The sequence below is a fragment of the Pongo abelii genome, chromosome 2 (assembly GCF_028885655.2).
Source record: "Pongo abelii isolate AG06213 chromosome 2, NHGRI_mPonAbe1-v2.0_pri, whole genome shotgun sequence".
NCBI lineage: Eukaryota > Metazoa > Chordata > Mammalia > Primates > Hominidae > Pongo > Pongo abelii.
The window spans coordinates 91,667,971-91,682,953 of record NC_085928.1 but is presented as its reverse complement, the minus strand read 5'-3'; the positions used below and the strand labels follow the sequence as shown (position 1 = coordinate 91,682,953).

Sequence of the window (14,983 nt, the reverse complement as noted above, 5' to 3'; positions counted from 1 at the left end):
TGGGTTGCTAATTCAAATTTCCTTTCTTTTCAGCAAAATTATTTAAGTGTTCCAGTATTTAATCCTTGGGCCATGGTTATTATAGAGGACAACTTACATTGTACAAAACTACCAATAAATATAATTTTGGAATATATTTTCTACTCAGGGAATACGTCATGTTTCTTTCCATCAATTTTTTTTTTCAAATTAACGTAATTTGCCTACCATCTTCCCAATCTCTGCCATTTCCGCATACCAACACAAGATACTTTCATGATTACTTTTCCTCGTATCCAGGTACCACCTGTACTATTATTTACTTAATACATTTTATTTAAATTGATTCAATTTTTAAATGTTAATGTATTTCTTTAAAAAGGAAATCTTATGTCATTGCTACAAAAGACAAAACAGCACCACCAGCCATGAATGGAAGGTAAGCGTAATGGGATCTAAACAAGGCTATGAAATCTTAACTGGATGCTATTGCCTGCAGAAGGCTCTCAGCCTGAGACCTGTGGAGGTGTTAATGACCTACTAGCATCAAATTAAAATGTTCTCCTTGACCTGATCAGAAGAATTGAAAAATAAATGGAAAAGGAGTGCCTTCTTTTTCACATAATTTCATCTCACTCAATGCCATGTTCTGGTATTACTTAACATAATCTCTGTTCTTAGTAAAGGTAAGAGTGGCACCCTTTGAAATATATCACCTTAGAGCAAGAACAGCCCTTTGCTCTATTTCAAAGAAAGTGGGAAAAAATATATTCCAAATGCTTTGCAATCCCCAAACATTTCCTTCTCCATCTCCATGCCTTTCTGAGGCTGCTGATCTAATGGCAGGATTTCAAGCACTTCTGCCTAAGTATCCCCATTGGTTTCCCATCAGAAGCAAAAACAACCTGTTGCAAATGGAGACAATATTGTAAAATAAATACATCTCATGAAATCTTCATCATATGTTCTCCTGGCTTTCTATGTTAAAAACATAGGAGAGGAGGACAACAGAACTGAGAGGACATAGTCTGCTTGAAAACAACCCACAGGTAGCAAACAGACTGATCAACTGAAGGATAAGTATGGGCCACAATTTAGCTGAGAGTATAAGAGGCTGCCCCGCCTTCACCACACACACCATTTTTTCCAACCACAAAGTATTAATATATTTAACTAATGAACATAGTGTTATTATATTATATTATACAACTGATCCAATATGATGATGCTGAGCAGGGTCCTGGCTATAAGTGAAGAGATGGCACTGATAAAAGGAGGTGAAGGATGTGAAATGTCAATTCAATACATGAGGATTCCAAATAACATACTCTTAGACAAATTGGGTTATGTTATGTACTCCTGAATTTTTGGCTATACTTGAAAAAAAAAAAAAGACAACAGCAAAATTCCTTGTAGACGTGTGCTATGGCACAATGTTAGGGTTCCAGTTATGGGGTGTAGTACTTGGTAGCAGCAACCATGGAATTTGAGTAATAAACAAAACATGCTTGAATGGAGTTTTGGTTTTAGAATATATAAATAAAGCATGGGCACCAGCTGGCTGTAAAAATAGTCAAAGACAAGATTCAGAAGATGAATAGGGCAGGAAAAGGGCTAAGCTTGTCAGAGGATGAAGTGGTGTTATTAGGACAAATTAAAGATAATCCCTGAAAGGAAAATTTCTGTAATAATCAAAATCAAGTAGCAGAGATGACAGCTGGAGATTAGTAATAGGAGAAAGTGTAAGTGGGAGGGGAGAGAGTGGAGAAAAGGAGAAGAAATAAAGCTTCAAAGAAAAGAGATGATGAAGAGGCTTCTGAGTAAGTTAAAACTAGGGAGGCAGGAAGAAAATGGAACTGCACAAACAGGCTTGTTCATGCTACCAGATAAAACTGGAGGCAAGCCAGGTGCAGTGGCCCACGCCTGAATCCTAGTACTTTGGGAGGATGAGGCGGGGGAAGGTCACCTGAGCCCAAGAGTTCGAGACCAGCCTGGGCAACATGGTGAAACCCCGTCTCTACAAAAATATACAAAAATTAGCTGGGCGTGGTAGTGTATGCCTGTAGTCCCAGCTACTCAGGAGAGTGAGGTGGGAGGATCACCTGAGCCCAGGTTGGCCAAGGCTACAGTGAGCTGTGATCGCACCACTGTACTCCAGTCTGAGTGACAGAGTAAGACCTTATCTCAAAAGACAAAACAAAACAAAACAAAACCCAAACCCCAAAGCAAAACAAAACAAAACCACTTGGAGGCAGAGAAAAACTACTAGAAGTGAACTATGACAAAGAAAAATGGTTAAAAAGAGTATTGAGTACAGAATTGTGGATTTAGAAGGAAAATAAATAAAGGATATAGGAGAGTCTACATGTAAAGGATAAAGGAAGAGAGGAAGACACACGAGTGTTGTACATTTCAAGCTCCGCTTATATCCCTTTGGGATACTATAGAAATGGCAAATACAGGGCACTTGTACTCCTTCCTCTTCCACGGCAGACAAGTTGACCTTGGCACTATTTTCCTCTGAGTATGGATTTGGCCTCGAACTCTTCTCGATACAGCACTTTAGGTAGCTACCACTGACTGATTGGACTTGACCCTGGTCATGAAACCTGAATCCTTAAGGTATTACAAATCAACCAATCTATTGACTGAAGAGGAATAAAAAATGTATACTTCTTACTGGAAAAGCAAAATGTTTCAATGTGAGCTGTTTCTGTATATAGACATCATAAGCCATGTGTATAGTTATGAGTAAGTATGTGTATGAAACATGAATATTTCAAGCAGGTAGACCCAAGCATTCTGTAATTATTTGTAACCTGAAATTCTGTTTTAACCATTTACAAGCACAGGAAAATCAACTCATCATTTACCCTGGTAACTGAAACCGTTGCGTCTGATCGAATGTTACAAACTGTGTTTTGAATTATAATAGCTCATATGAAACAACAGTCTGCTAGAATAATCAGAATTTTCTTCTTCCTTCTCAGTCTTATAACACCATATTGGGCCCAGTATCTTAAAAGGTTGGCAGAAACGCCAAATAGGTTGTTCTTCCCCCATGTATCACACATTTTTATCAGACGAGATCGGGCGCGTTCAGGGTGGTATGGCCGTAGACATATCACACATTTTTAAAAAGCACAAATAGTGCAGTATAACATAAGAGCATGGAAAATGATCAGACCATTTGAGGAATAACTGGGATTTCATCAATGGCAGTGAAAAAGAAACCACATTCATTGTCAGTTTGAAACTCGGTTGTAAAAAAAGGGAGGAAGGGTGACGTGTGACAAGGTGCACTGGTTTCCATTTCCTCTTGTACATACTCATTAATTTCTCCCAGCTTCTGAGCATCTGAGGCTTTTGCCTATTCATGCAAAGAGCCACTTGAAGGCATACAATGCCCTCAGATTTTCTCTAGTCCAGGAAACGTTCAGTGCTTTCTTTGAACTATTTTGTTTGAACATCCTGGCAAGTTATTCATGTTCTGCCAAACAGCTCATAATGCTCTGGGGGAGGAGAGGCAGTGAGCTGCTGTTCAGGGTTTCTCTTTTGATGACTCTCTTATGAATTAACACTAACACAAAAAGATGCTCATTAGTCTAGATGGGCTTAACTGAGATAGAAAAGGAAGGGAGAGAAAAGTAGTGGGTAGGGAGGGAAGGGAGCAATGATCTCTCAAGAATCTTTGAGGCCTGAGAATCTATTGACCCTAATGAATGAACCCATTATTGCTCCTGTGGACCACTGAAACAGTACCCTAACTGACCTCCCGCACAACCTTGCCCACCCACTCCCCATCCACTGCAGCCAGAGTCATCTTTTCAAAATACATCTCCAACCCATGCTTTCCTCACCAAGGCCTAACAACTTCCCCATGGTATGGCCCTGCCTGCCTCTCTGGCAGCTTATCCACCCCTTGTTCTCCAAACTGCAGCCCTGCTGGCCTCCTTTGAATTTCTCCTTGCCCAGGGCCTTTGCTAACCACAGGACCTTTGCACAAGCTGTTTAATCTGCCTAGAATGCTCTCCACCCATCCCCACTCCCATTGTTCAACTTTAATAATATTAGTTCAAATGCCTTATATGTCCTAAGGAAGGCCTATTCTGCATCTGTCCTCACAAACTGGTTCAGATGCCTCCCACTATCTCCTCTCAAAGCATTCTTTGTCAGCATGTATAACTATTTATAATTATATATTTGTGCCATTACTTTTCTGATGGTCCCATGAAACTATGAGCTGTGGAGGGCTACAACAGTGACTAATTTCCCCTCCACCATGCAATAATACCTTGTACACACACATAGTAAGCATTTGACTAAAGTGTATTGACCCAATGAATTAATGTATTATGTAACATAGTAGTACCTTGCTAATACATTCAGAACTATGACATATAGGAAAAAAATTAGACAAAAACCCAAATATCATATGTTCTCACTAATAAGTGGGGCCAAAGCTATAAGGATTCAAAGGCATAAGAATGATACAATGGACTTTGGGGACTCAGGGGAAAGAGTGGGAAGGGGGTAAGGGATAACAGACTACAAATTGGGTTCAGTGTCTACTGCTCAGGTGATGACACCAAGATCTCCCAAGTCACCACTAAAGAACTTAGTAATATAACCAAATACCACCTGTTTCCCAAAAATATATGGAAATAAAAACATTTTTATGTCTTATACTGAAAACCAAATATTTAGAAAATTTAATAAAAGTAAACTTTTATCAAACTTTCCTGCACATTATATTGATGAATGGAAGTTGTGACTAATCTCTTGAGGGTGAATACTTAAAACCACTAGAAAGGAGACTGTTTCTTTAATTTTCTTCAGTTCTCTGCTTTGAAGGAACAAGAATCTTTGCTGTGGCTGCCAAATAAAAATGTAGGCAAGTCATCTTGTTTGAAAAATAAACAAGGTTTATGTCTTCTAGTATCTTCTGGGGAAACCACATCTTTACCTTGGAGTTGGCCAAAATGGAACTAATGGCAGCAACCCTCTATAAGATGGAGCCTGGAGAAACATAACTTACGTTGGTTTAGAAGCCTCGGCCTGATCAGTCTGCAGTTTCTCTCCTCCTTCCACCTCCATTGTGCAATATACGATGCGATTTGGAGCCAAAGATTTGAGGCCTTGGACTTCCATAATTACCACCTGAAAAGAGAATTCCACGTAATGGAGGTTATTGGCAAGGCCCCTGGCAGCATCACCCAGAGGAAAATACATAAATGAGAAGCTACAGAGAAAACCAACAGGTATCTGATGGCTTCTGTTAGGTTTGTACCAGTCATGCTGGGACCAGTCTAGCACGAAGATGCAACTCCTCATAGTGTAGCTGATTGCCTGCCAGATAGAAAGACAAGGCTCACTAATTCAAATGCTCACAGGGGCCAGACAGGCATATAAAATGGACTACTCTTTCTGTGTTAAGCAAATAAGATCAGTTTTTCATTTCTACCAAGAAATTGGCTCTTCTTCCTTTTTTTTTTTTTTTTTTTTTTTTTTTTTTTTGAGATGGAGTCTTGCTCTGTTGCCCAGGCTGGAGTGGTGCTATGGCGTGATCTCGGCTCATTGCAACCTCCACCTCCCTGGTTCAAGCAATTCCCCTGCATCAACCTCCTGAGTAGCTGGGATTACAGGTGCACACCACCAGGCCCAGGTAATTTTTTTTTTTGTATTTTTAGTAGAGACAGAGTTTTATCACTCTGTTTAGACTGGTCTCGAACTCCTGACCTCAGGCACTACGCCCACCTCAGCCTCCCAAAGTGCTGGGACTACAGGCGTGAGTCACCACGCCCGGCCAGACTCTTATTTTCTTTAAAAATAGTCTGGCTTTTGGTTCAGCACTTAAAAGAGCCACAGGCTCATAAATTCACTTTTTTTCTTCACAATAAGATAAGTAATAGTGCAAATACTAAAATAAAGGGCAAGCGCTATTCAGCATTAGATTCAGAGATGCAACAGGGAATAGCGGGGACTATGACAAACTGGAGAGCACATGCTCCTTCTAAAGGGAGCAGCTGCCGGTTACAACCCGTCGTTGCCTTGTCTTTTCTCACTTTGGAGTTGCCAGATACTCCAATTTTGCCTTCCAGAAAATGGAAAACTGAATCAGAGTCACAGTGAGAAAGCTGATTTTGAAATGTTGACAATAATTCAAATAGGGAGAAATAAAATACACAAACTCTGTACAGGCCAATATTATTGAGTTAAAACAAAAACATGTCTGCAGCTGCATAGTCTTTGGTCCAGACTGAGAGAAAAAGCTGGTGTCATGACGGATCAAGATGTATCATTTACAGTTTCTGGTACTTCCTACCACCTCCCCAAACTCCACGTAATCACCTACTCTTCTGATATTTAGCAGTATGACTTGTCACAAGAAAGGGGGGAGGGAGAAGAATGCAGAAAGCAGAGAAGAAAGAGATCAATTTAAAAATCTGAAACAAATGACTCACATCAGAGATATACAATTAGTCCTTATACATAAAAAAACATTCAGTTGTACTCCAAAACAGGTAATGGCATTACACAGCAAGAAGGATGTGAGTGTGCAAAAAATGTATACTTCCTTAGTGGATCAGATTCAAGAAAGTACAATAGGGTTAGCATTGAACCAGAATTCCACAAGTCACAGTTTTGCTATTGGTTCTCAAACTTAATGTGAATCAAAATCATTTATAGGGCTTGTTAAACTAGAGATTGCTAGGCTCTATGATCCCCAGAGTTTCTAATCAGTAGGCCTGGGTTGGAGCCCAGGACTTTCTTTTTCTAACAATTTTCCTGGTGATGCTGATGCTGCTGACCCAGAAGCCGTACTTTCAAAACCATTGTACTACTAGCGTGATGTTGGGCAAATGATTTGATGTTGAAGTCACTTAATTTTTCTTTCAAATCTCCAGGGCCTCAGTTTCCCGATCTGTAAAGTGGGGATAATAACATGTATCCTGTGGCTGTTGTGTGAGGATCAAAGGAGATGATGTACATAAGTGAACATTTTTACACTGGGAAGAACAATATAAATAGAAAGAAATGGAAGGCACAATGAAAGAGCACAAATTTTGGAATTTAAAATATCTGACTTCACATCCTGATTATGCATCTTCACAAGCTGTGTAATCACGTGCAGGTTTCTCAACCTCTCTGAGGCTTAGTTACTACACCTGCAAATACCTGAAAAGACTATTGTGAGGATTCACTGTGTTATGAGGAAAAAGCACCTGGCCCATAGTGGCATTCTACAAACACCTGTTGCTTTCTGTTAGCACATGCCCCTTGCCCTTTGCCCAAGGCCTGGCTACTGGGCACCCTGGACCTTCCTTCCCTCACTGCAAAGTTAATTACTACCTGGTGCCCCCTCCAGCCATGGAAGTGTATAATTATGTAAAATATGTCTTGCACCAAGCTGCAAATTCAAATCCTAGTCTGCCCTGATGAGATGACAATCCTTTCTCCCTCTTCTTGCCTCCCCTCATTGTGCCCACCAAAACATATTCACAAACAGATGTGCAATGGTTTTTGCTAGCAGTTTTCTATGATGTGCAATTCAGTGTTCTATTTAAAAAGTATTTGGGAATCCTAGGACATTTCTTTCTGTGCTTTCAATTACAAGTCAAACCATTTGAATCAGGTACACATAGGAGTACAGACTTGTCTACACCTACATTTCAGACAATCAGCTGTGTAATATCGAGTACTGACAAAGAATTAGAAAATTACAGATTTAGCAGGGCATGGTGGTGCACGCCTACAATCCCAGCATTTTGGGAGGCTTAGGTGGATAGATGGCATGAGTCCAGGAGTTGAAGACCAGCCTGAACAACATGGCAAACCCCATCTCTACAAAAAATACAAAGATTAGCTGGGTTTGGTGGTGTGCACCTGTAGTCCCAGCTACTTGGGAGGCTGGCTGAGGTGGGAAGATCACTTGAGCCCAGGAAGTTGAGGCTGCAGTTAGCCAAGACTGCACCTGCACCACTGCACTCTAGCCTGGGCAACAGAGCGAGACCTTGTGTCAAAAAAAAAAAAAAGAAAAGAAAATTACAGATTCAAAATATTCATGAAAATCAATAAACCACTTTACCCCCTCTTTCTGTAGGAAGACAAGAGGCAGTAGGGAATAAATTGACACCTTTAATTGGCAATAATCAAATTCAGACACCTAAGAAAATTCATTCAGTACCTCAGGTGGCAGTATTGTTTTTTAAAAAAGAAAGTTTCTGTGAAATTACATTGATGATTTTTTCACACACCAAGTACTCTATATTTAATTGAATACTGCCTTTTCCAACTGCACAATACATGTTGAAAACACTAATGTGAGTATCTCCATCCAAACTTAGCACAGAAAAACAAATTACCTGCAGTTAATTCACAGCAGGCTTTAATGATGTTCTAGAAAGTTAATTTAGTCTTTACACACTCTAATTAATGGCACAGAAATTTGATCTCTTCTCTCGGTCTCCCCAAATCTAGGGTTATCATAAAACCCTTGTGGGGTTTTGAACTTTAGTAAGTTACAAGTGGTTCTCAAAGTTTGGAGTGGATAAGAAGCACGTAGGGGCTTGTTAAAGTATACAGTCCAGGGCTGCATCCTGTCTAGAATTTTTTTTCTGACAACTTGATTGAGGCATGTTTTACATATCATATAATAAACCCATTTTAGATGCACAATTCAGTGATTTTGGTACATTTACTAAGTTGCGTGACCATCATCATAAATTAGTTTTAGAACATTTTTAGTTCTCCTAACAAGATTTCTTATGCCCTTTTTCACCCCCTTCCCCAGGGAATATGAATCCACTTCCTATTTCTGTAGATTTGCCTTTCGGACCTTTTACATCAAGGGAATCATACAACATGTGGTCTTTGTGGTCTTTTGTGTCTGACCTTTTTTTTTTTTTTTTTTTTTTTAAGACAGGGTCTCTCTTTCTCACCCAGGCTGGAGTGCAGTGGCATGATTATGGCTCACTGCAGCCTCGATCTCCCCAGCTAAAGTGATCCTCCCACCTCAGCCTCCCAAGGCGCTGGGACTACAGGTGCACACCATCACATTCAGCTAATTAAAAAAAATTTTTTTTTTGGTAGAGATGTCCCATTATGTTGCCCAGGCTGGTCTTAAACTCCTGAGCTCAAGCAATCCTCCCACCTTAGCCTCCCGAAGTCCTGGGATTATAGACATGAGCCGCCATGCCAAGCCTGGCTTTTTTCACCGGCCATATTTTTGAGGTTCATCCATGTCATGGCGTGTATCAGTGGGTTGTTCCTTTTAATTGCTGAATCATATTCCATTGTATGGGTATACCCCATTTTGTCTATCCATTCACCAGCTGATTGACATTTACGTTGTTTCCATTTTGGGCTATTATAAACAGTGCTACCATAAATATTTGCAGTCAAATCTTTGTGCAGACATGTGTTTTCATTTTTATTGGGTATCTGACAGTGGAGTTGCTAGATCATATGGTAGTTTTATGTTTAACTTTTTCAGAAAATGCTAACCTATTTTTCAAAATGGCTGCACTATTTTATATTCCCATCCCCTCGAGATCCTAGCTCAGCAGGTCTGGGTGGTACCCAGGAATCTGCATAGTGAACTACCTTACCACATAATTCTGACATAGGTAGATCAGAACTACTCCTTAGATTACATACATATGAAAAGAAAATGTGTGAAGAGAAATTATAGAGAAACTTATTGACATGTTGAGCATTTTGCCACAATACTAGCCTGAGTGGGTACTTACTTTGGGAGCTGAGATAAACTAAAAAAGCCTCCACCACAAGGGACTCTCTACCTTGTAGCCAACAGGAAGGATGATGGGAAAGAAAATTTACAGCTCACCACAATATGATGCTAGCTTGCCTCTCTAATAACTGTAAAACTGGCTGCCAAAAATTTTAACTTTCTAAATTATATAAGGTCTTTATAAAATCCTTGAGCACTGTTTTAAGACAGAAAGTAATGCAAGATTAAATTTAGTAGGTGGTTTTCAGATTGCATTTCCTTAAGAAAAATGTGGGCTCCTGGAGATGGGGAATCACTTGCTGATTAGCTGACCTAAGCTTAGCATGCTGTTATTTTAATAACTGCTCCTGGGGTGCAAAAGAAAAAACAAGCTGATTGTGATGCATCTAATCACCCATGTCCTACTTGCTGTGCCAAGAAACTTTCAAGGGCTCAGGGCTTTTTACCTCCAATGAGAAAGACAGCACGACATCTGACTTGGAGAGCTGGTTCTCACTCTCCTCGCCCATGTCGATGATGGAAGCATTGTGGCTGCGTTTGAGTTTCTGGAGCTTGAACTCCCCGCCTTTGGATACCGGCATACTCTCCAAGTTGGCCATGAGCAGGTTGACAGATGACTTCAGCTCCTCAATGTACATGTTTTCCATTTCTTTGGATACAAACTTGGGAAATTTGCGTTCCTTGGGAAGAAAAAGAAAAGTATGAGCAGAGGAGTAAATAGAGAGCTGATTTATATAGAAGGTCTTTGTCTCATGGCCCAGAGTTAGGATCACGTCTACTACTAGTGAAATTCACCCAGATTTCATGGCCTTGTGCTAGAAAAATGTTCAGCCTAGTTGAGTAGACAGCTGCCTGCCTGCTAGTTATTTATACATTGTAACAGGTAAGAAACATGTACATAAACATATAGTAAGAAACACTGAAATGCTTTATTACAGTTCTATTTCTCCCCCAGTTTCCTTCAGCAAATTTGATTTGTAGGAAGAAAAATGGGGTGTTATTTTTCAAATATGGTTTCAGTTCAGTTTTTCTTTTTAGTAAAATGCAGTCATTTGTTTTTAACTGAGGGAAACAGAAAGAGACCCTATTTCTGGATATCTACAGAGATTTTCTCACATGAATAATTCAAAAGGAGCTCATTTGAGAGGTTTCAAACATAGTCTGTGTCTATTTCTAAGAATAATAGTTACCGTTTTCAAGAAAAATTGAACCAAATTAATGAAGTGATGAAAAAAGTGATTAAAATTCTTTAGAAAATAGAGCAATTTGGTATCATAACTGACCTCTATTTTTTCCTTTCTTGCTTATACATTTAGTTGTAATTGCAACACGTGCTAACCATGCTATTTGTTTCTTCATACTTCTAAGTTACCTGGAATATGCTTTGGATCAATCAGCTTCCCAAACAGTCATTTACCACTTGAAACATAAACTTGCCCTCCCCAAGCCCTATTCCGTAACTGATGGAGTGAGAAGCAAGCCAAGTCCGTTTGACACTTTTATTTTTTTTGCAAGTGACAGAAAAATCCACCTCAAACTGGCTTAAAACAACAAAAGAAAATATCCTGGGGTAGACCCAGCTTCAGGAAAGGCTGGAATCAGGGCTCAGGTGATATCACCACAACTGAGATTTTTGTTAAAATCTTGGCTTTGGTTCCTCTGGGGGTGGCTTTATGCTCAGTTTGGCTCCCCTATTGTCACAGAAATGTTGCTAAAGATGTGGACTGCACAACATCACATCATGCTATCTAACGGAAGAGTGAATATTTCCTCTTGTAATATGCAAGGAAGATGGAGACAGTCTTTCATCCCCAAATTCTTACCCAAAGTCTAACTTATGTACATGTCCAATTGGCCATATTACTGGCCAATTTCTATGGCCAGTAATATGCTGTGCTGATTTGCATAGGCATAGCTTATGTCTTCTGTCTTGTGGCTGGGAGTAGAACTCCACCTAGATCCCATGGAACATGAATTGGTATGCCAATTCTGTGTGGCAAAAAATAAATAAATAAATAAATAAGCTGTGTAACATATGGGCATCTGAGTCAAGATGAACCAACTAATTTTGTTTAGTGCCCAGTCATCAATCAGATTTACTCTGTCAGGCAGTTGAACTAGACTGAGAGACATTGAGACTGCAATTGGCTTGTAGAACTGAAACAGTAACATTTTACAGACTCAGGATTGGCTGCCACACTGGATCAGGTCAAAGCAGAATAAGACGCTTAACAAAGAAGAGAGAGAAAGAGGTAGAGACAAAGAGAAAGAAGAAGTAAGGGAGGTAGGGACTGAAGGAGGGAGGAAAAGGGAGAGAAAAGAAAAGAAAAGAAAGATGCTATCTAGAGTTACAGAAAGGAACTCTGACTTTTATCATTTTCTAATTTCCACAGGACTAGTTATTTCTCCTGTAATTTTGTTCCTTAGGAATTTATTTTTCTTTCAGTAATTCCCCCACCCACTAGTTAGTTAAAAGGGTTTTTCTTCCTTGCCACCTCACAGCTTCAGTCAAATACGGAGAGTGGTTCTTCTCCATAGAGCTTGGAGATGTCTTTGTGCTGGTCCAGTGCCAGTCTCCTTCCTACATGAAGGCTGTCATAAGTCTTGTTCCCCTCTCTCCCTATCTCCCTGCATAACTAACAGCCTTCTTTTCATCTTCCATATTTCAGCTTCAAAATTTCACTTCCCTGGGTTGGGTCCTCCTGTTGTACTTGCTAACTCACCTTCTTGGTAGCATTTATTGAAATGGATTGAATGTTTGTGTCCTTGCATAATTTATATGTTGAAATCTAATCCTCAGTGTGAGGGTATTTGAAGATGGGCCTTGGGAAGATGATTAGATCATGAAGGCCCTCATGATGGAACTAGTGCCTGTATAAAAGAGGCCTCAGAGAGCTGCTCATTTGTTCCTGCCAGCATGTGAGGACCTGGTAAAAAGACAGCTGCCTATGAACCAGAAAGTGGGCCCTCATCAGACACTGAATCTGATGGTGCCTTGATTTTGAACTTCCCAGCCTCCAGAACTGTGAGAAACAAATTTCTCTTGTTTATGTCAACTATGGCATTCTGTTATAGCAGCCTGAATAGACTAAGACACTTGTTATAATTAATCAATCAATTGTGGAATTTGTTAAATTTCTGTCTTTCCTGCTGGGCAATGATTCAGGACCATATCTATCTTAATACTCCTGTTGAATTTTCTGTGTCTAGCATAAAGTTTGGCACATAATAAGTATTCAATAGATATGAATTGAGTGAATAGATCAATGACTTGTCAAAAATGTCTATATTAAATATCAATGTAGCTAAAATTCAGCTGTGAGGAGGAGGTGGAGATATGATAAATTAAGTTCTGGAAGAACACCGAGATTCTGCTTTTCCATATGAATAAATATGGGAGTCTGAAATCCACTTCGCAAACTCACAGTACCAGTTCCTTCTGGAACTTCTTAGTATAATCACATCCTGTTGCTATAAAGACACATGCACACGTATGTTTATTGCAGCACTATTCACAATAGCAAAGACTTGGAACCAACCCGAATGTCCAACAATGATAGACTGGATTAAGAAAATGTGGCACATATACACCATGGAATACTACGCAGCCATAAAAAATGATGAGTTCATGTCCTTTGTAGGGACATGGATGAAATTGGAAATCATCATTCTCAGTAAACTATCACAAGGACAAAAAGCCAAACACCACATGTTCTCACTCATAGGTGGGAATTGAACAATGAGAACACATGGACACAGGAAGGGGAACATCACACTCTGGGGACTGCTGTGGGGTGGGGGGAGGGGGGAGGGATAGCATTAGGAGATATACCTAATGCTAAATGACGAGTTAATGGGTGCAGCACACCAGCATGGCGCATGTATACATATGTAACTAACCTGCACATTGTACACATGTACCCTAAAACTTAAAGTATAAAAAAAAAAATAAAAAAAGACTGGGCTAAGCCCACTGTGTGGTGCTTTCTAAACACGCTGTGCATGAATGTGAGGGAAGGAGAAGGACGTATGCTTCTGAAAGGAGACGATAGGCTGATGATCTTGACAAGAGCTACTAATGATTCATCACAAAAGAATCTCAAAGTCGTAATTCTCTAAAACCTCCTGCACAGTGGCTTTGAAGTTTTGTCATTCTTGGACTTGATCAGGGACAAGTGTGAACCTCAGAACTTGGATATCTTTTATGCAAAAACCATCAAGATGTGAGGACTTGGCTGCTGGGTCCCCATCACTTGGAAAACATTTACTGCCACAAACACTGTGTATTATACAGAGTTCGGCACTAGGGGGATCATGTTGAGAGGATGTAAACTGTCTTCCTTGAGCTTACAGCTACTGGGGAGAAAGATCTATAACGGAACATCAAGGTAGGTACTGTAATGGAAGTATAATGTGATGCAAATCCTTCCTGAGAGAATCAAGGGTGGCTTCTCAGAGGTGGTGACCTTTGTGATGAGGGTCTGATGGATAAAGAAGAGTTTGCCACCAGGTTGAGTTGGCTGAGATAGGGCCACTGCTCTTTTCACCTTCCCATGGAAAATATTATAGGCAACCATGAATCCAAGAAGGTCTATACAACTATACATAGTCACACAATATTTCCTCATATTTCTTGGAATATGGCGCCTCTGGAGAGCGAAGGGTAGAGTGAGGTAGGTTAACTCATGGTCTGAGAGTAGTCCTTAGGCCCCATTAAAGGCTGTCATGGAGCAAAGGTTACATCCCAAGAGCCTGAAACTCATTACACTGGCCTGTATCTTGCCTCCTCATACTGGGGCCAAAACCTCAGTGAACTACATGGTATTTGGTGTGGGTGGGGGAACTTGGTAAGTGGGGAATTTCTGATTTTAATGCCAGTTGCTGGCTTGGTAGTTGCCAGAAGGATGAAGAAAATAGCTAGTGTTTGTGAAGTGGGTTCTTCTTGCTAATCAGTTTTGAGAGACTGTCTTGTCAAGTGCAGTTCCTTCTATCACAACTTGTCTTAGGGACTCACTCAGTGCCTTTCAACTCCACAGTCCTAAGATTTTTTAGGAGGCCCAGTGGTTACAGATACCACCATGCTGACTGAGGGTTAGCTCCACCAAATTCTATCTAGCAAAATATTGGAAAAATCCAAAGAATGATCACTCCTTCCAGAACTTGGACAGTTCCTAATGATATCATAAAAAGAGGCTCATAAAAACTGAAGTCTGCAAGGAAAACAAGGACATTTTTCTGGTCCAAGTACTT

At 40.1% G+C, this 14,983-nt stretch overlaps 1 protein-coding gene across 13 annotated transcripts in view; it reads right to left on the bottom strand.

The window, feature by feature from the left end:
* CADPS (calcium dependent secretion activator) overlaps positions 1–14,983 on the bottom strand; it is a 474,942-nt gene that overhangs the window by 241,621 nt on the left and 218,338 nt on the right. For all 13 annotated transcript variants that reach the window (XM_054551945.2, XM_054551946.2, XM_054551947.2 and 10 more), the window contains exons 5-6: positions 10,180–10,413; positions 5,018–5,139 (exon numbers count right to left, since the gene is read on the bottom strand). In XM_054551945.2, the coding sequence (XP_054407920.1) occupies positions 5,018–5,139; positions 10,180–10,413 (356 nt within the window). The remainder of the gene's footprint in view (positions 1–5,017; positions 5,140–10,179; positions 10,414–14,983) is intronic.